Raw genomic sequence first — 22,069 nt, forward strand, 5'->3', positions numbered from 1 at the left:
AATACTGAATATGCAAGATTCACATTAGCTCTTCAGAAGCATTAATTAAATAATAATGAAAAAGATTTCTTGACTGTCATTCCTTTTCTACCACTGAAATGTTGTAGCAGTTCCCTATAACACGACCTGAAAAAACTGCAAAACTATCAAAGTGATGCTATTTGTAGTTATTTTCTCTTCTAATGTTTTGCAGAACTGAACACATTTGGAGGTCTAAGCTCCTTCAAAGTTTCCTCTTCTTACTCTACTCTACACTGTTACCCATAGCTCTTTCAATCTGGTATTAATCATTTCTTTGAAGTACAAATGTGTTGTTATTTATTACAAACCATGAAATGTGGATTAATTTGGAGAAATCCTTTTTATTTGCCAGGCTATGATTTATATTTACTAGCTAAACTTTAAAACAGGATTTATGTGGTGTACTCACCAAGCAACTGAAACATAAATGCACTCATAAAAGAGAAAATTGCATTAAAGTATAGAATGGTACAATGGTTAAGCCAAGGCACCAAAGAGAACCACCCCCAAACCTCTGGTGAATCAGTGGCACACAGAAAATTGTCAGCTGGAAAGTCCTTCAGCCTCCCTGTTTTGGCATTGTACATTTGGACTCCGTGCAAGCAAAGCAGCTGATGTGATAAAAATAGACTCAAAAAAACACAGGCCAGAAACAGTCTACTCAAAAACTCTGGCACTGTAGTGCATCTTATGACACAGCTTTTTTAGAGCATCAAAGTTAAGAATTCTATTCTTCAGCAATATTATGTTCTCAGGTTCTTATTGTAGAGGAAAAAAGAGAAATGCTGCACATTATCACCATATATTTTAGCTGCATAAAAATCTAGGCTGGATGTGGCTCTGGGCAGCCTGGTCTAGCAGTTGGTGACCTTGCATATAGCAAGGGGGTGGAAACTAGGTGATCATTGTGGGCCTATTCAACCCAGGACATTCTATGATTCTGTAATTCTATGAAAAACTGGATTGGTAGCAAGGAATGCTTGATTTCTTTATTTTACTTTTTAAGGAAAGAAATAACAGTGGCTAGTTAGCAACAGTGATGAAACTTCCCTGAGTGGGGACTCTTAATTAAGCAAATAATTGGAGGGAGAAAAAAAAGACAAACTAATGCCTACTTTAAAACTGATGCTTAGCTAGCATTGATTTTTGGATAAAACCCAGACAAGCAGTAAGTCAGTCTACCTCCCATGCACCTATACCCATGCATACTGCTCTAAATCACACACTACTGTTAAAGACATTTTTGTACAGTGGTTTTTACATACAGAAGCGTCACTGATAGATTTTAGAGTCAGAATCTGTTAATGACAGATTAAGTAGGGAATGATCCTTCTGGAGCAGCACCTATGACTGAACAAGATCAAACCTTATGTGTTCCCTGTCTAAAGCTTACACCATCTGTACAGCATACAGAATGCACCAGAGAGTCTGGAAGGATGAAAAGTCAAAGATACCTTTCAAACAATGTGCTAATATTATTGTTATCTTGCTCTTCTATGTGCTGTAAAACGGGAATCACCAAGGCTGGAAAAGACCTCCAAGACCATCCAGTCCCACCATCCACCTACCATGAATATTTCCCCACTAAACCCTGTCCCATCTAAACATTTCTTCAACACCTCCAGAAACAGTGCCTCCACCACCTGCCTGGGCAGCCCATTCCAGCACTGAAGGTCTCTATTTCAGCAGTAATGAGCAGCAATATAAAAATAGAATTGGGTAGCTATAAGCGATAGTTATAAGAAGAACACACTGACTTTAATGAAATTAGTTCTTTGCTTTCAAGCTCAGAATGTCTTCTGCTGACAGGCAGATCATTTATATTTCTGAGTCTGAAACAGCTAATTTCACAGTCTATTGATTTATGGCTACCATCGCTGTTTTCACAAAGACTGATGTACAAATTAAAAAAATGAACAGGAAAAGTTCAAATTCCAATTTTCACCACGAATATAAAAAACTAGCTAAGCAGAAAAATCAATTATTTGAAAAAAAAATCAAATGAATTAAGAAAGGAATATTGATGTTTAAGAATTTATGCTTGAAAAATTTATCTGAAGTAGAAGCCTCATTTAATCAAATTTTGACTCAGCCATCTTTCATCTGAGAGTACTTTTACCAAGATGCTAGCAGTTTGCTATGTTTTGTTAAGCCTGATATTGCTGTTTTTTCCACTATAAGCTCTGGATAGAGCTAATGCCAGATGGGCTATGTTTACAGAATTTGTGCAATGTCTGTGGCATTTCTGGCAATGAACTGCCTAATGAATAAACATTCTGCAGCACAAACAAAGAGGCAGCAGAACTTCCAGTTATGTTGTGAAAAGATGTACTGTTTATAGTAAACTGGATGTCTAACAGCAACTACATGGGCCTCACGCACAGCAACAGCAGAGCTGAGGTGTGATACTTGAGCCTTGCTGTAAAGCTGGCAAAGCAAAAGCATAACAGAAAAACTCTCGGCACTCATCTGGATACCACTTGCACGGAGTACTTCTCATTACTTCATCCTGAAACAATGTGCATGGAGAAACCCACCAGGAAATGCAGACTTCGTGAGCTGGTACCCTGCATCCTGTGTGATACCCTCAGCAGGTGGCTGAAGAAGCACAAACAGCTGCTGCAAGTGTTTCTACCATGTGCCTTGTGCTGATACTAGGTTGTGTGCAACTGCTCCAGAAACTGCCTAGGCAAAACCAGTGTTCAGCTGGGTCTTAAGATGATAATGTAATGACTGGCTCCGATACAAGGAAGAAGGGACTAACTGAAAATAAAATGCCCCACATTCATGTCAGCATAATCAGGGCAGTAATGCAGCTCTGAATCATAAAATACAAGAAGGCAGAGTTAGATCATTATATAAACCTCACTGTGCAATTTCCTGAATGTGTTTAAACTTTGAAATCTTATTGCCACTCAGACCATAACTGGTTCTTGCAATTAATATATAATACAGCTTGCTAGGGAAAAAATCAACAGCAAAACAAAAAAAACCAAAACAACAAAACCAAAAAAAAACACAAAAACAACAATCCCAGAACACAATTTAGTACTTACAGTGATATATTAAACACTCATCTCTTTACCTGCTAGACTGCCTTGACATACACTAGCAATTCCATTCTGAAGACAATTTTCTATGAAAATAAAACAAACAGATATAAATGCTTACTTTTAAGCAACTCCTAAAACTAAATGAATATATTATCAGAAGCCAATCATGCCATGAGATCAATGGAAGCTTTTACACTGAGAATAATGAAGGAGATAAACCCTTATTAACTTTGTTATTCTACAAGTGAACTCCATACTCATAGAGGCAATTACCAGCTTCTACACTAGTATGCATGCAGCTCCACTGATTGCTACCACTTCCAAAACTCAAACTATCTACTTGCCACCATGGCTGATTATCTCTGCATCAAAATGAAATCAGTATTTTGTGAATTACTGTAACAACATGTTTAAATAACACCTTTCCTGTCCAAGAGTAATTAATACTTTCTGTCCTCATAAAACAAAATGTTTAAAAAAACAAAACAAAACAAAACAAAACAAAAAAAACTTCTGAGAGAAAAATCAAAGTTTCCAAGGGACTGGAATTATAAAAAATAACTTTTAGGAAGTAAGTGAAGTAAATGGCCAAATTCTTCTATCTTTCACCCGGGCACTCAAGAGGGGAATTTCACTGCAATCAATAGTTTCCAAAGTCATGTAGGCATCTGCTGGAATCTGGCTATTTGCAATATATTTGTGAATATTTCTGAGAGAGAACAAGCTCTCTCAAGTACAAAGGTACTCTTTGCTTAGTGAGAGGATACTACGTTGGTTAAAAAGGAAAATGTACAGAAAGGACATATATTGGTATCTCTATCTATGTGGCCAACAGATGCATTTGAAAATTCACAGCAACTATGAGAGAAGCAAGTTTTCTCAAACCACACAAACCCTTCTTTCATATTTGTCAAGGTGCCCCTAATCCATCACTTCCCACTGTCATTTGATATGAAATAAACTCCTGACCAACCTACAGCTCTGCAGCCGTGCAGCCAAGGAGAGACAAGGTGTACATATTTTTGCCACCTACATTTGTTATTAGAATGCAAGTTCTAATTTAAAAAACAAAACAAATAAAACAAAAAACAAAACAAAACAAACAAAAAATAACCCACTGAGGCATGACATTTGCTTGACACTAATTTTATCATTTTTCAGAAGCCTGTTTTTTCCCCCTCCTTTCCTACATGACACATTGCTGTAGCTGCATTGATACTCAGGTTTCAGGCCGTGACCAGTGCCTACTCCAGCTAAATCTCAGCATAGCAGCAAACAGGCCCTGTAATCACCAGGACAAACCTGGCTCCTGAAAAGACACCCTGTTCTCAGGAAAAAAAAGAGGAATCCAGCTGCTTCAAAACAGCAGAGCAAAGGAAACTGACCTGATGGCTGAAGGTTTGGAGATTCATGATCCTTGAGATTCTTTCCAACCACGCCACTCTGTGATTCTGTGATGCTGAGACACAGCTAGCAGATATGTTCAAAAGATAAACTGCTTTATGGTGAGACTGCTCTATCTGCAGTTGCACTTTATTCCTGCTAGGTAGTGTCTTTTTTCTGAGATGAGAGAAACGTAAAGTGATGCATATCAGAGAAGGTAACCACCTATTTTTATGGAAAAATTGGATTTTTGATGATTTATACTGTGCTGAGCTAAAGAAATCAGGAAATACCTGGAAGGGATTATATTGCCTTGTATTCAGGAGCTTGTAGTCCTTAAAAACAAGCAAGCTAATATGACCTATCTCAGAAAAACATTCTCCAATTCTATCTGTATTACAAACAGCTACATCTTTTACAAGGGGTATGGACTATCTTCTCACAGTATAGAGAACATTTTAACAGAGATGAGTTGCTCTATGAAGCAGTTCTGAAGGTGTTTCATGTACTCTGAGATTAGAGGAACAACAGTCTGCATCTGCAGGTTACAGCTCAGACTAACAAAATGCCAGCTTTGCATTAATCCTGCAGACTGGTGAAATGTAATGGTGCAGTGCTTGAACATTAAGTGCAATTCCTAACACAACAACAAGCCACATTAATGAACATCAAGTTAAGGAACATAGGAGGCTTCTCTTCCTTCAGCTGTTCTGCACATGCCAGGATCCAATTTCAAACTGAAAGGAAGATGATGAACTAGGACTAAGATGTACTTTTATTTCAACTCTTACTTGGTGGTATAAAAACACTTCCCAAACATCAGTGAATTGAGGCTTACAGTATCATATTCAACAGGGGAAAACTCACGAAGAGAGTTACCAGTTAATCTGCTGATATACAAGAAAACCAAAGAATGCAAATCTTCAGCTAACAGGTTGCATATGATAACTCATATTTCTAACCAGCAGGGTATTGGTAGCAGAGGGTGACTGGAATGACCTGTGCTGTGGGAAGCAACACAAGTCACAGCCCCTTGCAAGTTATAGCTGCTTTCAAAGGCACACCTCCAAAGGTGCTGTGGGCAAACTGTGCTGGAGTAGAGACAACCTGAGCGACTGTGTCCTTTGCTTAACACATGCTGGTGTAGTGGAAAACAAGCAGCAACCAGCAGAAATAAAGCATCACAACCCTAGCTTCCTGCATAAACCCTGGCCTTGCCAAAGGGACTGGCCATAGTTGAACATAACATGTAGCACAAGCATGGTAAGCTGAACCTCTGAAAAGAGGATGAAAAGTTTTTTACTCAATTTGAAAGCGTTTCTCTCTTGTTTTTTTATTATTATTATTTTGTCCTTTTACTTCTCATTATCTCATTAATAAGCAAAAGTTTCTGTTCATTGCTAATACATGAAGCATAATTTCCCAAATCAAGATTATTTTGCTCAAGACATGCTTATTACTTACAAACATGAGCAAAAAAACCAAGAATGCTATTTGACATGGTTGAACTGCCATTTGAACAGCAAGCTGCTATGCTGCATTAAAAGCCTCACTAAAAAGCAAGTTTAGATTGTTTTAAGTATCCTCTAACAGCAGTAATCTACACAGGTTGAAGATGGAATGCAAGTAGTAGTAATAATAATAATAATAATAATAATCAATGATATCGATGTAGGAATTGAATGCACCCTCAGCAAGTTCGCTGATGACACCAAGCTGAGCGGTGCGGTCAACACGGCTGAAGGAAGGGATGCCATGCAGAGGGACCTCGAGAGGCTGGAAAGATGGGCCCAGGTGAACCTGATGAGGTTCAACTCAGCAAAGTGCAAAGTTTTGCACTGGGCCATAGGAATCCCAGGCATCCATACAGACTGGAAGAAGTCCTTGAAAACAGCCCTGTGGAAAAGGACCTGGGGGTCCTGATAGATGAAAAGCTTAACATGAGCCAGCAGTGTGCTCTTGCAGCTCGGAAAGCAAATGGTATCCTGGGCTCCATCAGAAGAGGGGTGGCCAGCAGGGACAGGGAGGTGATTGTGCCCCTCTACTCTGCTCTTGGGAGGCCCCATCTGGAGTACTGCATGCAAGCGTGGAGCCCCCAGTACAAGAAAGACAGGGAGCTGTTGGAGAGAATCCAGAGGAGGGCCACTAGGATGATCAGGGGACTGGAGCACCTCCCCTATGAGGACAGGCTGAGGGAACTGGGCTTGTTCAGCCTGGACAAAAGAAGGCTGCAGGGTTGTTGCAGCCTTTCAATACCGAAAGGGAGCCTACACAGGGGAGGGGAATCAACTCTTTGAAAGGGTTGATATGTGTAGGACGAGGGGAAATGGTTTTAAGTTGAGGCAGAGGAGATTTAGGTCGGACATGGAGGAAATTCTGTACCATGAGAGTGGTGAGGTACTGGAACAGGCTGTTCAGAGGGGTTGTGGATGGCCCGTCCTTGGAGGTGTTCAAGGCCAGATGGGATGGGGCCCTGGGCAGCCTGCTTTAGCATTAAACGTGGAGGTTGGTGGCCCTGCATGTGGCAGTGGGGTTGAAGATTCATGATCCTTGAGGTCCCTACCAACCCTGGCCATTCTGTGATTTTGTGATTCTGTGATTCTGTAATAGACATCACACAACTAGACCGCTTGAAAAAGGCTCAGAAGTAAAATAAGGTGAACTGTGCCACTGGAGAATAAAATCAGTCACTCAGGAAGCGAGTACAAAACAGATGCTACATATTAAACTCAAACCTTAATTTAGTTTCTGATAAAACTCCCCTGGAGACATGCCACTAGGGTCTTATGATGCACACTGCCTCTTTTGCCTGTGAACTGTGGGAAAGGGCCGGTGCGTTCTCAGACTTGCTGTTTTCTCACAAATTAGCCAATTGGCCATGCCTTGTTTCCTTCAGGACCACCTGCAGGATCAGTAAGTGTGCCAGCTTCCTTTTTTTTTTTTTCATACAAAAAGACTCTTTCCATGAGAGACTCAGGAGTCTGTCAAATTAACACAGCCTTGAAGATGGGAAGAAGATAAGCAGCACTTTTATCTATAGACTCTGTATTAACAAAAGTTATGAATGGGAGGGAGGAACCCTATTTGACTCATTTGCCTCATTTGATTCATAACTGTTACATCAGCTTACAAATGCTGATAAAATCTATTTTAAACTAAGGGTGAAAGTCCTGCCAGCAGGCTAATATTACTATTTATCTACTGCCTACTTCCTAGTTATTCCCCCTTTTTGAAGATGTGGTGATAAATCAGTTGCCTTCCTGTTTAGTAAAGCATGTGGCAGTCTGTTTATTTAATCAGCTTCTGGCCCATTTTCTAATTAAGGGAGATAATGTGGGCTCATTTCCTGCCATGGCGAACCTGGCACGGCACAGGTTGTCCTCAGCTATTGCAATAAAATAGAAGATTATTTGTAATATCTGCTTTTGTTTGGCAGCTCCTCCCCTTCTCTCTGCCCAGCTGAAGACAAAAATGCAGATAATTTTTTTTCTTCATTTCTAGTTCCTCCAGAGTTGAGGACAGGGAAACGTAAGAAACAGGTGGGGTTTTGTCATCTTGCTGATACTGTGCCTTTCATGCATGTGGAACAGTTTTCTGGAAGCTCCTGCAGCTCAACAAAGTTCAAAGCACCCTGTGCTGAAACTAAGAGTAATTTTGTGAGGGCAGCAAATGCTGGAATGCAAGGGGAAAGCATATACCAATGCAGCACATTCTTAGCCTGCTCTCCTGCTAAACTTGGGCCACCTCCTGCACCACTCTGGCCTCAGACCTTCATCTGTCTGCTCAGCACAGGAATTTTGCTAATGTCTTCTTGTGGCATCAAATTAATTTTTGGGCTCTTTGTATGTCAAAGCAGGCAAGGATCTTGTAGCTGACTAGCTGTCTCCTCTTTTCCCACCCCACCTCATTTTATTTGTAACACAGCTACAGAGATCAACAGCTACAACAAACCCAGAATCCCTGGTCTGCCAAAGTTCTCTTTTACAGGGCACTTACTCACCCTTACCAGACATTTAGATGGTATTAAGTTCTCCACCCACAAAGGAATGACAGAAACATTACAGGTTACTTGTATGTGCCATATACAGCATCTTTCAGAGGGACTTGTGAAGTGCTGCAAACAAGACCGTTCTCTTTGTCTTTATTCACTGGCTCTGCTTCAGTTATCATAAGCACAAACATGTACCACTCTGCAATAGCTCCAGCTCCCAGAGAACCACCACTTCCAGAAATATTTAATAGCAGCTATGCTGTACATATCTGTGCATTCTGCCTTTGTGAGGAACAATTGAATGTCTGTGGATGTGTTCCACAGTGTTCCTAGGAAACACTGCTTTCAGTGGAGCACGTTGGACTGTGTTGCATCTGCAAGTGTTGGCCAATCTCTGCTGCTCTTGTGCCTCTGAGGAAAAAAATACTCCAGCCATTATGAATAAGCTGTACAACACAGTACTTTCAGAATTCTGGCCAACACAGAAATGTTGTCCCATACCCTTTAAAAGTTGGCGCACAGTGAGGAAACCTTTTGAATTGTCTTTCTTATCTGCCTACACTTCTATTTCACTTGCATTTGCAGACCACAGCAGAAGGGTTTCCATTTCTGAAGCCTTAGTTTTGAAAACAATAAGTTTCTTATGACCTACCTTCAGTCAAAAGGAAGTGTCTGGTTTTCTTACGCTGTTAATTGTCTGAGTCTCAGTCTCACCTCATTTGTCTCACTTAGATCCAGGCCTAGCACACTCAATATTTTCAAAAACACCTACTTAAAACATTTCTAAAAAATCCCATTTCACCTCTATTTACACCACTGTTCTCTTCATGTGCATGCAACTGGATGCTACAAGTACCACGCTGTGACCAACTAGTGAAAAAAAGACAGCACAAAATTATATACAAAATATATAATACAAGAAGAGGGAAAGAAAACTGAATTTCCACTTTAAAATGAAAGCATTTCCCAGCTTGTATTCTTCCATACAAAACACACTGTATTTTTATCCTTTGACTACTCTGCATCTCACAAATGCTGCAGTAGATGGTCTCTGGTCAGAAGTCAAGTTCTTTGCTTTAAATTGCCTTTGTTCAACCACTGAGAAAATCCACTGCAGTAAGTGTGGGAAAGGCTCAGTGAAGGGTGGCTGAATATTTCCTCGAGCTTTCTCCTAGACCTCACACTTACCAAAGGCTCTAGTTCTTTGCGGTCTATCAGGTTGAGCTCTGTCACAAAGTAATAAAAATGCTTGTAGCAGGTATTGACGTGGGCCTCGGCCCCAATGAGGATGATACGGTCAAAATGATGAATGTAGACGTGAACAAACACCCGAAAAAGCCGGCAAAGTATCTTCTTGCAGATCTGAAGGAAGTTCTTTGGAAAGGGAACACCTGTGAATAGAGAAGGTAGAGAGTTGTCACAACAGCTTGTCATCCTACCAAAACAGTGACTTTGGAGTAAAGAAAAAATCTGTTACTGTAAAGAAGGTTATGACATGACTCCTTTCCACTCCAAAAGTCTATGCAACATACAGGTGTCCAAACTTTTGGCTTGCTTGGGCTGCAGTGAGTGAAGAGGAATTGTCTAGGGTCTTATCTATGAAGCTTGCTCTGAAGGTAATGCCTCCTATTTATTCTGATGGAAACTACAACAGCTACAAAGAGTACAGAGACACTATTTAATAGAGCAAGTTCTCAGCTACAACATACTCTTTTCCAGCACAATCACCATCCTTTGCTCTGCGCTTTCACCCATAATGAACAAGAGCCTGCATGCTCCACTCAGAAAAATCTTCACCAGCAGAGGTGAACTCTACCACTGTTGCCACTGCTGAAACATACCAACCCACCCCTCACTGTGTGCACATTTCTGTTTGGTGTCCATAAATGTTGATAAGTATCAGTGAATGTCAGTGGGTGCCATTTTTTCTGCACAGAAGTATTCAGTTCTGTACCTTTGTTCCATATGCAATTCATGCCAGAGTTGCCAGAGTGCCTCCCTGCTACCATCTGTTGCACAGCAATAAAATCAAAAGAATACCCCTGGGGTAGCTCTACCACTACTGCCGAACCACCAACATCCTCCTCTGACAACATGGGACAACATTATAAAATAGGAGGCAATACTTTCATAGTAGCCCTAATAAAATATATGATACAGCTAATGTATATAAGTGACAAAACATTTTAATTTTCAATGTTTTTTATTAAAATACAAAAAAGGAGAGCAACAAAACCATAAAAGTAGTGGGATATTGAGCATGTTTTTGTGAATGTAATGCATCAAGCTGGTTTGACAGAAGCAGCTGCAATTCTTAGTAAGGTCAGATTTAGCTTACTGTAGCAGCATAGGTAGCCAAACACTTAATCACTGTAATGGATCAAGACTAATTGGTACTGGTCTTTGTTCCCTTACTAGTTTAACAGAGAAACAGTTGGTGGCGGAATATTCAGAAATGTGATTTTCACTGCACTGCATACAAGCTCGGTAACATCAATGGCTTTGCATGCGGAGGTAGCTGTTTCACTTGCTGTTACAGGCAGAGTTTGTCCTAGATGCAATGGACTGTCTTCTGCCCATCTTATTCAACAGTTTAACATTTTCACAAAGTTAAATTTAATAATGAAGAGAAACTGAAGGATACATCCCTTTGTTCTCAGCTTCATCGGCCACATACACCACTCTGTCTGCTCTTTAATAGAAAAGCTCATGAAGACAACAAGAACAACCTTTCTAAAATATCCTGGAAGTTAGACTACTATGTAGTTGAAGACTTGAAAGCAGCAGTATGAGGAATATTTGCAAGTAGACCACCAGGCAACCACAGTGTAGCATCAATAATGACTTCAAAAAACCCTGTCATTAAAAGTTCACCTTGCATAGCACTATCTATCACAGAGCTGTCACAAACACCTAAAGGATTCACCTACTTCTATGACTGCACTCTAGCACAATGACTTCAGTGCCATCCTCGTAACTCTGCTTGCTATTTGCTTTGTTGCATTGTCCTGATGTTTCATTTATCCTTCATATTTTTTTTCTAGATTTGAACTACATAACTGTAGTTACTGCTTCTTTAAAAAACAAAACAAAACAAAAACCTCACCACTAACCAGTCCCACAGCCCTTGGAACCTGGCTCATGGTTTCAACAAGAAAAAACGTTCATTATTTGTAGAAAGGAGATGGAGAAATTAAATTAACATTCTCAAAAGCTTGAGGGCACTGTACTTTCTGGTCCTGAACAGACATGCCCCAAAATAGAGAATAATTATTTTCATCTTCCATGGGCTGAAAAACAATTGTTAATGAAGAACATTACTGTAATGAAGAAATATTTTTATATTAACTAAAACAATCCTAATACATCTAGCTGGCAAAGGTGAACAAATCCTTTACTTCTTTGCAGCCCATTTTCCCACTGAACAGTCACAAGCAGCAGGAGCAAAGGGGGTAGCACAGTTTCTGTTGCAGATGAGAGCTTCCACCTGATGGCCTTATAGGTGTGTAGGCACTGAATGTGAGAACATGCAAACAAGACACAGAAATAACCAAAGCAGAACAGCCTGGGGCATATAAACTCGCCACCTACCATTTGTCACTGCAGCACTTCCCCAGCTTTGCAAACCTCTCCCTGTCTCACTTACTTGGGCTATGAAATGAACAGTGAGACATAGCTGCTATCATAGATCTGCTGCTCTTCGTATTCAGAAATGGACAAGGATGGCAGAAATGCAGTCTCAAAGAAAAAAAAATCTAATGCAACAGAAGAGATTCCAAACACAGTAACAGAATAAATTTAAAGTAATGTCATCAAAATTTGAAAAATCAGAGTGAACTGGTTCCAGATTTATACTCTGAGGTCAGAATTTGGCCTAATGTCTTCTTCCCACTGCAACTGTTACCGTTACAAATAAATCAAGCACAGAATGCAGTCGTTAACAGTGACCCATGGGAAATGACTAGCTTAGATTTAGATGCTTAACTTGCTGAAGAGTCAACAGTGCTTTAGTCTAGCCTTCCCCCTTCAAGCTCTTTTTAACATGCAGTCCAAGTTTAATAATTCCTTTCCTGGAAATCTGAATAAGGGAAAAAATGCCTGAGTATTTATTTAAACTTTGGATTCCTTCTGCAACAAAAAATATTTTCAATAAAGTTGACTGTCTCACTATCTGAGTACAGTAAGGTGATACTGTAAAGATAAAGAATGAAAAACCACCAAATTAGATTGATAACCTATATTAATAAAACACAAAGAAATACAAAGATGCCAATGGATTTTTTGAGCTAGCTGCTACTTGCTGAAAAAAAGTACTTCTTGGAGCACAACCTGCTTGCAGGTTGGGACTCAGTGCTGCTGTATGAGAAGAATGTATTGGAAGGATTCCCTTGGTTCCAAACCCCAGGGGTCCTGATTATGTCCTAGTTAAGTGCCACGTTACACAAACGCTCTCAGACATCCCAGTCATACCATGCAAGCTCTTTTACTTCAGGGCTGTACATGCAACTGAGAAACAATGCAACTGAGTAAGAGAATGATGTGTATAGCATAGACGGCAGCAAATACTGCTAATGATAGCTTCCTCCTGCAGCACAGCAGCACTGGCACGCACCAGAACAGCAGTGGCCAGCCACCACCTCCTCCTTGCTCATACCTGCCTACCTGTCCTATACTTTTCTGCTTCATCCAACAGTGCTACCTGCCAGCTTCTACATCTGGGTCAAAACAACCCCATGCAGCAGCATAGGTCTGTGAAAGAGCAATTGGAAAGCTGCATGGCAGAAAAGGATCTGAGGGTGTTAGTCAACAGCTGGAGTGACTTGAGCCAGCAGTATGCCCAGGAAGCCAAGATGGTCTATTGCATCCTGGCCTGCAACAGATGTAATGTGTCCAGCAGGACTAGGGAGGTGATGATCACTCTGTTCTCAGACCTGCTGAGACCACAACTCTAATACCGTGCTCAGTTCTGGGCCCCTCACTACAAGAAGGATTTGAGTTGGTGGAACACATTCAGTGACAAGCAATGAAGCTGATGAAAGGACTAGAAAACAAGAATTATGAGGGGTGACTGAGGGAACTGGGGTTGGTCAGTTTGGAGAAAAAGAGGCTAAGGGAAACCTCTTCATCTTCTACAACCACCTGAAAGGAGGTTGCAGTGAGGATGAGTCAGTCTCTTTTCTCAAGTGACAAGTGGTAGGACACAAACAAATGGCCTCAGGTTGCACTAGGGCTGGTTTAGGTTGGATATCAGTGATTATTTCTTCACAGAGAGGCTGGTCAGGCCTAAGGAAGTGGTGGAGTCCCCATCCCTGCAGGCACTCAACAGACAAACAGATCTGGCTTTTAAGGACAAGGTTTAGCAGTGACCCTGTAGTGTTAGATGGATGGTTGGGCTTGATGATCTGACAGGTCCTTCTAACCTAAATCCTTCAGTGATTCTATGACTCTTTTTACTTGCTAGAAAAGGCTACAACAAAGACTCTGTAAAACATCCAAAACTCAATTCACTCAACGTGTTTAAAAGTTTTAACACTTTATTTTCCACTGGAAATCAGTGAGACTTTCCCTTTCTTTTACAATCAATCTTACTTTCACAGCTCTCAAGTGACTTTATTTCATAAGCTATCTTTCTTAATTTGCTACCAGCTGATTTGCTCCTGTACCCGACTGCAGTTCTAGATCTAATTCCTTACCACAACTGACACTGATGCTGCTGACCTATGATCTTATTCCTTTGAGTATTTCACAAAGACGGTAACAGCAGGCAATGTCGAGGCCCACCTCCCATGAAACTCACTCTACAAAAGCAGTATTCTTACTGCTATCCGCTAAAAACACTTGTGCAGTGATCACCAGCAAGTCAATGGTCTGCTGGTTTAAAACCCAGCTACATGTTCTATGATGTCAGACTCAGGTGACTTTAGACCTTCTGTATTTGTGTGGTTTGAAGACTTACTTCACTTAAGGAAATCCCTCTGGCAATTGTGCACAGACATAGCACTGCACATTTCAACATCTTTTAACAGGCCACAGTCACGTCATTCTTTTTTAACAGTATACATATGGGGAAAGAAGACTCTTCTCCACTAGCAAAAAGATTGATAATACACTACTGCAAACGCTGTTTAAAAATATTCCAACCTGGAAAAGTAAGATTATTTTTAGTTTTATGAATGAGAAAGCAGTATTTTTAAAAACCAATGACCTGGAGAAGGCATCTGATCCAAATTCCTCTCTTCTTGCTCCCTAAGCGTTCTCCTCCTCCTACTGTCCCCAGTACTAAAATTTGTGAAAGATACCCTCAGCAATTGCTGGAAACCTCACTGCAAAACACCTATCCCGATCCAAGCAGATGTTTAACTCAGCATGTTACTCAGGGAAGCATCTGCCTCAAGTGCCAATGAAAACAACGATGGCTTTGCAGAACTTTGTTCCTCACCAAAATAAGCTGACAACTGCAAAAAGTCAGTGATAAACTAGACTACGTGCACCTACATCCTCCTGATCCTGCCCCACTTTCTGCTCTCACATGAGAGAAAACAGGACAAAGGAATATATACTGAAGATTACATGGTGTCATTTATTTTTTAAGTGGTGCTGCCACTAACGAAAGGTACTTATGTTCAAGGGGAAAAGAACAGAGATCTGAGTGAGGGGTTACACTACTTGAACATCCTGCAGAACTCTCTGATGCTGTACAAGAACAAATGATGAAGGCACTAAATTCTGCCATTTACTAATAACTCAATGAGAAGACACTTCCTAGAAGCATGCAAACATCTAGGTATGCAATATCTGAACAGCTGGAGGACACCTGAAGCGACTCTCCCTCAAATCTAAGGACAGAAGAACCTGAATCCTTGGGCTGCATAAGCCAGGTCCCTTGCATTATAGGGAAGTTGACAGTGGCTTGTTCCTGCCAATATCTTGACCTCTTCTGAACCTGACCTGCCACTTTATACTTTTGATTCTGCTGCAGCAGAGGAGCAGAAAACTGCAGCACTGGAGAGCAGAATGTTCTGCAGCTGCCTGTACCAAGCAAGGCCAGTCTTGCCAATAAACCCATTAGGATATATCTGTAGGTCTACAACACGATAAGGAAATTGAGAGCCTGCAAAAGTAGCAGAGTCATGCTTATGTGACTCTGTAATCCATCAAACACACAGAAGTCCCTTCTTCACCATAGAAACAAAATGGGATTTACTGGAACTCTGGATTTAGACAACTTTATGTGGCACATATATTCATACATTTGGAAATCTATTTGAATAGTAAATAGCACTCAGCCTCAGCGGCGCAATGTTACAAGTCAGCAATAGGCAGCCACTTCTGAGGCAGACAATGCAGAAAGTTAAGACTCACTTGGCATTATAACAGGTGACAGTTTAGGGTAGGAACAGAGTTTGATGCTGAGTCAATGCAAGAAAAAAGAACGTACTAACACAGGAGTCTGACTAAGGCACAAGAGGAAACACTGCCTCCTCAGCTGACACTTGCAAACAGCTTCATTCCTTGAGTGCTTACTGTGGCCTGACAATTTCTGGGTGATGACTCAGCATCCCTTGTTGAGTACAGCGCTGCCAGTATGGTTTTTATTTTCATTATTTACTTCTGGCATTTCCAGCAAGTAAACATCCTCCTCCCCCATTTATTTTATAAGAACACCGGAAAAAACATGCTGTTCTAAGGGCCCCTCTTAGACTTAGTGCTGCAGCACCAAGCAGCAACATGAAACATTGTTGGAAGTAAGCAGCCTAGTCTTGGGAGCTACACCGGGAGCCAGACAAAACAGCCCCCTGTCTCAAGGACGTGTTCTATTCTGGCCTTTATTGAAAAACAAACCCATAGTACAACATTAACAAGAAATTCAAAGATCTGAAAGGTTGGCATGGTTTATATCACAAAAGTAATGTTTGTTCTCCAGATGGCTGCTGTGCTCAATCCCTTTCAGGGGGCCACTAACAGAAACACTCAGTACTAACAGCTCTCGCAGTACATGCCATGTTCTGACCCTTTGACATCTGCACTGACTTAGGAATCCATTACGCACACAAGGGTATCTTTAGTGTACACGGATAGCTGTTTGGAAAGATTTAGAAGTTTTAGAGAAGTTATTTTTCCCCTCCAGAAAAATGCAGCTCTCCCATGAGATAGGGAAAGACAAGTAACCAGGAGCATGCAATGAAAACTTCACAGAGTCAGAATTCTGTTCCAGAAGCCCAGGTGAAAGCAGGAATGGAGCCCAGGACCTTGACACTGCTGGAGTTAACCTTGCCTTGCAGTAGTGCTGCCTCCAGCCAAGCCCAGCATCTGGGAGAGAAATATGGACGCTGATTAGCAAGAGTCACTCAGGGCTTCCAGAGTTGCTTTCAACTAAATCGTGCCTTTATATCACTGAATCTGGGGATAACACAACAGGTGCTTTACAGCTGTTAAAGGACTTGTAAACTTGAATGGATCCATCAGTGTGAGAAAAAGGAGTCGGCTCCCTCCCAGTACACTGAAGCATTCTCAAATATTGGGGTGCTAAGCCACAGCTGCTCTTCAGAAATCTGCAGCTGCAGCCCACGGAAGTTTGTCCCAGCTGCCACCGATTCCTTTCCCTGCTCAGTCAGGGGCACAAGGGTGAATTCGAGTATTTTGATTGCATATGTTCTGATAAAACTTTACTCCTTAAGCACAAGCCAATGACTCTTGGATTTACAACATACTCAAAACCTACAATTGACCATACAAAGAAGCCCAGATGATGTAAATGGACTCTTCCAATAACAAAGCTAAGCAGCATAATATTATTGTAATGCCTCTAGCAAAGGATAGTTACAACATCAATTTCAAAAGTTGCATTGACTTGAGCTTAACAAAATATTTTTGCAAGATGAATGCAGTAGTCAAAGTTTTTAATGAAAATACATCCATTAAAATCAAATGCTCTGCAGGATAAGAGCTCTTCTAACACAACAAATAAAAGAAGCATTTTAAAATACCTGGCCAAAAGCATGTCCATTTGCTGTATTACCAAAGTCAACTGTGAGAGGGAAGCACTCTTAATTTACCAGAGTAAAAATTCCTCTTTAAAAGACCTTCCACAAGGTTAATGCACTCCCCTTCTTTCCCTCACTCATCCTCCTTCATCCAAATGTCACTCAACACTTCTTGGAATAAAAAAGATTTTTGAAAGCCTTGAATTCAACCTCTAGCAGAAACACCTCAGACTCAATTAGTTATGGGCAATATAGGAACAGGAATCATCAACAGAACATTTATATATTACGTAAGGAGTATTTCTACGATGGAACAGTTTCAGCCGCATGAACTCTTCCTGGGGTCTTGTAAACTGCCTATACATATTTTCTGCTATTCTATTTAATACCAACTGAGTATCACAGAACTGAAAGGGAAATAAAGCAAAGATTGTTTTTGCTTCATTTCTTTTCCTTGAAGCTGTTTATTTCATGTAAAAGAAAACCGTCAATAGACCTTTATTTTCATATCTGAAAATCTTGAAAAAGAGCAAAACCAAAACCAGAAAGTATAATTAAGGTATCTGCTTTTCATACAAATTAATAAAATTCCTTTTTGTGTATGCACAAACAGTATTTATCTCCATTCCACTTCCCAGACCAGACACACAATAGATACTGCTCACACTTTCGCCTTCCTTTCATCTCACACCTGAAGCTGAAAAGCTCATCAGGTCCCCACAGTGCTTTTATTAAGCAGGGACAATTTAACTGAAAACAGTATTTATAGGGGTTTTTGTTTTTTTCTAGCATAATTTTAGAAACCTACAGTAAGACTTATCATAGAATGGTTTAAGATCACCTAGTTCCAACTCCTTGCTATAGGCAGGGACACCTCCCTCTAGATCAGGTTGCTCACAGCCCCATCCACCTGGCTGTGAGTGCTTACTGAGAGGGGGGTCGCCCACAGCCTCTCTGGGCAACCTGTTCCTGTGTGTCACTACCATGACAGTAAAGAATTTCTCCCTTATATCCAGTCTAAATCTACCTTCTTCCAGCTTAAAGCCATTTCCTCTCGACCTGTCACTACTTGCACTTATAAAAAGTCCCTCCCCAGCTTTCTTGCAGGCTCCCTTTCAGGTACTGGAAGGCCCCTCTAAGGTCCCCCTGGAGCCTTCTCCCTCTGGAGCCCCAGCTCTCTCAGCCAGTCCTCATAGAGGAGGTGCTCCAGCCCTCTGATCATCTTCGTGGCCCTTCCCTGGACCCATTCCAACAGCTCCATGTCCTTCTTGTGCTGAGGCTCCAGAACTGGACACAGTACTCCAGGTGAGGCCTCACTAGAGCAGAGCAGAGGGGCAGAATCACCTCCCTGGACCTGCTGGTCACTCTTGTCTTGATGCAACCCAGGATATGGTTATTCTTCTGGACTGCAAGCACACACTGCTGGCTCATGTTGAGTCTTTCATCAACCAACACTCCTGAATACTCTTCCCAAGGGCTGCTCTCAAGCCATTCTCCTCATTCTGCTTACACTAGCAAGAGTGGTTACTGCAGTTCAGTGGCAGAGCACAACACATTTTTCAGTTTATTGCTAAGAGACTGATTTATCTGTATGTTTAACATTAATCATCTCAGGACTAAACGTTCATTCATCCTTATGTTTCACGTCTTAATGTCTGTATGTTTTTATCTACATGTTTAATTAAGTTTACATGATCTCTGCCACTGTTCATGAGGTGTTTAACATCAATCACCTGTTAGGCTTATGGAGATTTATATGGCTCTGCTGCAGCTAACACAGTTGGAAAGCAGACCACGATCTTGAATTGATAAAACTTGTGTGTAAAATCTGACAAGTGCTGGCAGCTTTATGTATCTGGACACCTAAAATTTTCTGTCTTTAAAGAAACATATAAGAGTATGGTGTTGGCTCAGCAATTATCCTAAAATATCTTCAAGCAGTGGGCAGTGTTGCAGGTTCTCGTTGCAACTTCTGTAGAGTTTGCAGGCTTTGAGTCTGTGTTTTCTGAGTACCAGTGAACTGACCGCACCTGACAATGCTGATGAAGAGACACTAGCACTTGGAGGGATGTCTGTTGTGTGTTTTTGTAAAAAGGATGATCAAGAACTAGGCAGAGAGCTTCAATCCATTGTAGATTCACTCTGCTGGCATGCACTTAACTATTAGTGTAGGTCAGGGCTCTGGCAAGCTGGAGCAGACTTTCAAAACGGTTTCATTTTTGCAATCTGAAGAGTATCCATAAGCTCCAGGCTTAAGCCAGCTTTTCCACAGAAGAAAAAGCATGAATAAATCATAAAGAACACAGATTTGTTATTCTCCTCCTGAGTAGTCACAAGATTGATGTTTCTATTTCTGGTTTCTAAAATCCAGAAGGCAGTGTCCATAATAGACACCTAAAGTCTTCTTTTAACCCAGTGAGGATTTCCAGTGCCTTAAAAAACAGAAGATCTTCATGTTGGTGAGTGGGACAGGCCAGCAACTGATCCTTTGGTGATGATCCAGGAAGCTGAGTGCAATTTGTTACAAGAGTATTTTACAACTGGAGAATGCCTGTTACACACAGCAGATACTGACTAGTCCTTGAGATCACAGGCCTTCTTTTTTCTACCTATCTGAGAGATAAACACAGGGCAGGACCATCTTTGCATGGCCATGGAAGTGGTTAGAAGCAACGTCCATGAATACCTATAGTTCCAGAGCAAAAAATTCACTGCTAGTAACCACAACAGGATAAAACTGATGGTCTGCAAGGACCAAATACTTGACTTTCTCAACTTGGATTGCATAGTTTCTAATTGATACCAGAACAAACACTGAACAGAAGATTTAATCTTTAACAGTAGCACAGTCTGCTCTGTTGGTGCACTGCAAGAGACTTCTGCATGAGAGGTGGAAGGACATGATGAGATCTAACAATATCTTATGTATCTAAAGGACAGTGCCTTAATACGCAGGTACACATGAGCTCACTGAACCTTCAGAAGATTTCTATGAATACTTACTGTACAACAATGCATTTAGACAAGTTCTGTAGGGATGTGCATTTCCTGAGACCTATTGGGTTCATCTATTGCATTTAAGGCTTAACATCTGACTCTTAAGAAAAATTACTGAAGAGGGTCTCTGGTCCACCATCCAGATTCAGCACGAGTTTTTGCTGGGAAATACAATGGCATTTGAAGAAAAATGAAGAAAAATAATTGGAGACTGTGTTCAAAAAAACACCACACTGACTGTAAAAACCAAGACAAAGTAGAAGCAGTATGTAAGAAAGAGGTGACTCCATTTGGCCCATAACAGAATGATGCCTTGGTGTAGTGTTTATCAATATTTAGGACATTGAAATTCACTCATTAATTGCTGCATCGTTATACTTTCTACTTACAGGATAATTGGGAATCCACTCATTTCCAGAAATGCTGCTTTTTGTATTAGTGAAAAATGAGTTAATACAGGGAAAAAAGAAGAAAAAGCAATATGTATATTTATGTACATATTATACTTACTAATTGATGTTAAAAATTCAAAATTTCTATTTCAGAAAACTGAGCTATGTTTACTTGGAACCGTGCATACAAATGTCCACAAATTGCTGAATGGATGATTTTATATATGTACATACACACTAAATCTTTGAGTATGTCTCCCAAAATTAACCGCAAGTTTGAGTCTTCTTGGTTCTGAGAGAAGCTTGAAACTAGATCAAGAATACCACACAAATTTGTCACAAAAACCTCTCTCTTACTAAGCCAGAAAGCTCAATCAAAAAGTGCCTTTTAATTTGCGTGTGAGTTGTCCTCCATGACACTGGTCCCCCCTCATTTAAAATTTGCTGGATCATCCTGAACAAAATACTTTGCTATGGTTTCAGATATTGCTCCTTGAGACCCTGTGTAAATCACAGTAAGTCCCAACAAAACTGTTGCCACTGCTCCTGAGGGTATCACTAAACAACCAGGCAACAGGAAGAATGCACTATACATAAAGAAGAGAAATCTCTCCCTATGTACAGATCATGAAGCAGCAGGTATATTTTGTCACACTTTCACTTCCTTCCTAGCAGGAAATTTAGTGTTAGAATAAAAGCTGCATCAGTCCCTGAATCTGAGATGTTTGTGGCACCTTGCCAATTCAAAAAATCTGTTTATAGCACAGATGTTTTCACTATGGACTACCAAGTATAAAAAGCAGCTGTAGTATTTCTGTTGAACCTTCTCATGCAAAAAGGCGAGCATGCAGCAGCTCTAAAAATATTTAAGAAAGAAATCCAAGTGCAAAACATGTAGCCTTAGTGGTTAGCACATAAATCAACTTCTTGCATCTGCTTACCTTTTAATTAGTGTTTCCAGTTATATTTAAACTGTAACAACTGAGATCTCTCAATCAAATGTTTCTCTTTGATTTTTCCAACAAGCCCTTTGTGTGACAGGGATGAGTGATCTCTGCCATTCTGATTTGCAATCATTTTAGAAACCCCGTAATCTGGGGGAAAGAGGAGGAGGTAATACAACCTCCAAAAGTAAATTCCCTAACCTATTCTTTGAGCATCTGATTTCAACAAAGCATCACGCTCCTGTTGTCAGAAAGCTCTGAGCACAAGTAAAACAAAAATTGAATAACAGCACAAAGACAGTCA

General features: G+C 40.6%; 1 protein-coding gene and 1 long non-coding RNA gene across 3 annotated transcripts in view; both read right to left on the reverse strand.

Moving 5' to 3' along the window:
- The window catches only part of LOC128089455 (uncharacterized), a 67,756-nt gene that overhangs the window by 11,205 nt on the left and 34,482 nt on the right, over positions 1-22,069 (reverse strand). The window lies entirely within an intron of this gene.
- The window catches only part of MOB3B (MOB kinase activator 3B), an 82,955-nt gene that overhangs the window by 6,468 nt on the left and 54,418 nt on the right, over positions 1-22,069 (reverse strand). For both annotated transcript variants that reach the window (XM_052700915.1, XM_052700914.1), the window contains one exon: positions 9,637-9,839. In XM_052700915.1, coding sequence (XP_052556875.1) covers positions 9,637-9,839 — 203 coding nt within the window. The remainder of the gene's footprint in view (positions 1-9,636; positions 9,840-22,069) is intronic.

This window comes from Tympanuchus pallidicinctus, unplaced genomic scaffold, assembly GCF_026119805.1.
Source record: "Tympanuchus pallidicinctus isolate F22 unplaced genomic scaffold, pur_lepc_1.0 scaffold4, whole genome shotgun sequence".
NCBI lineage: Eukaryota > Metazoa > Chordata > Aves > Galliformes > Phasianidae > Tympanuchus > Tympanuchus pallidicinctus.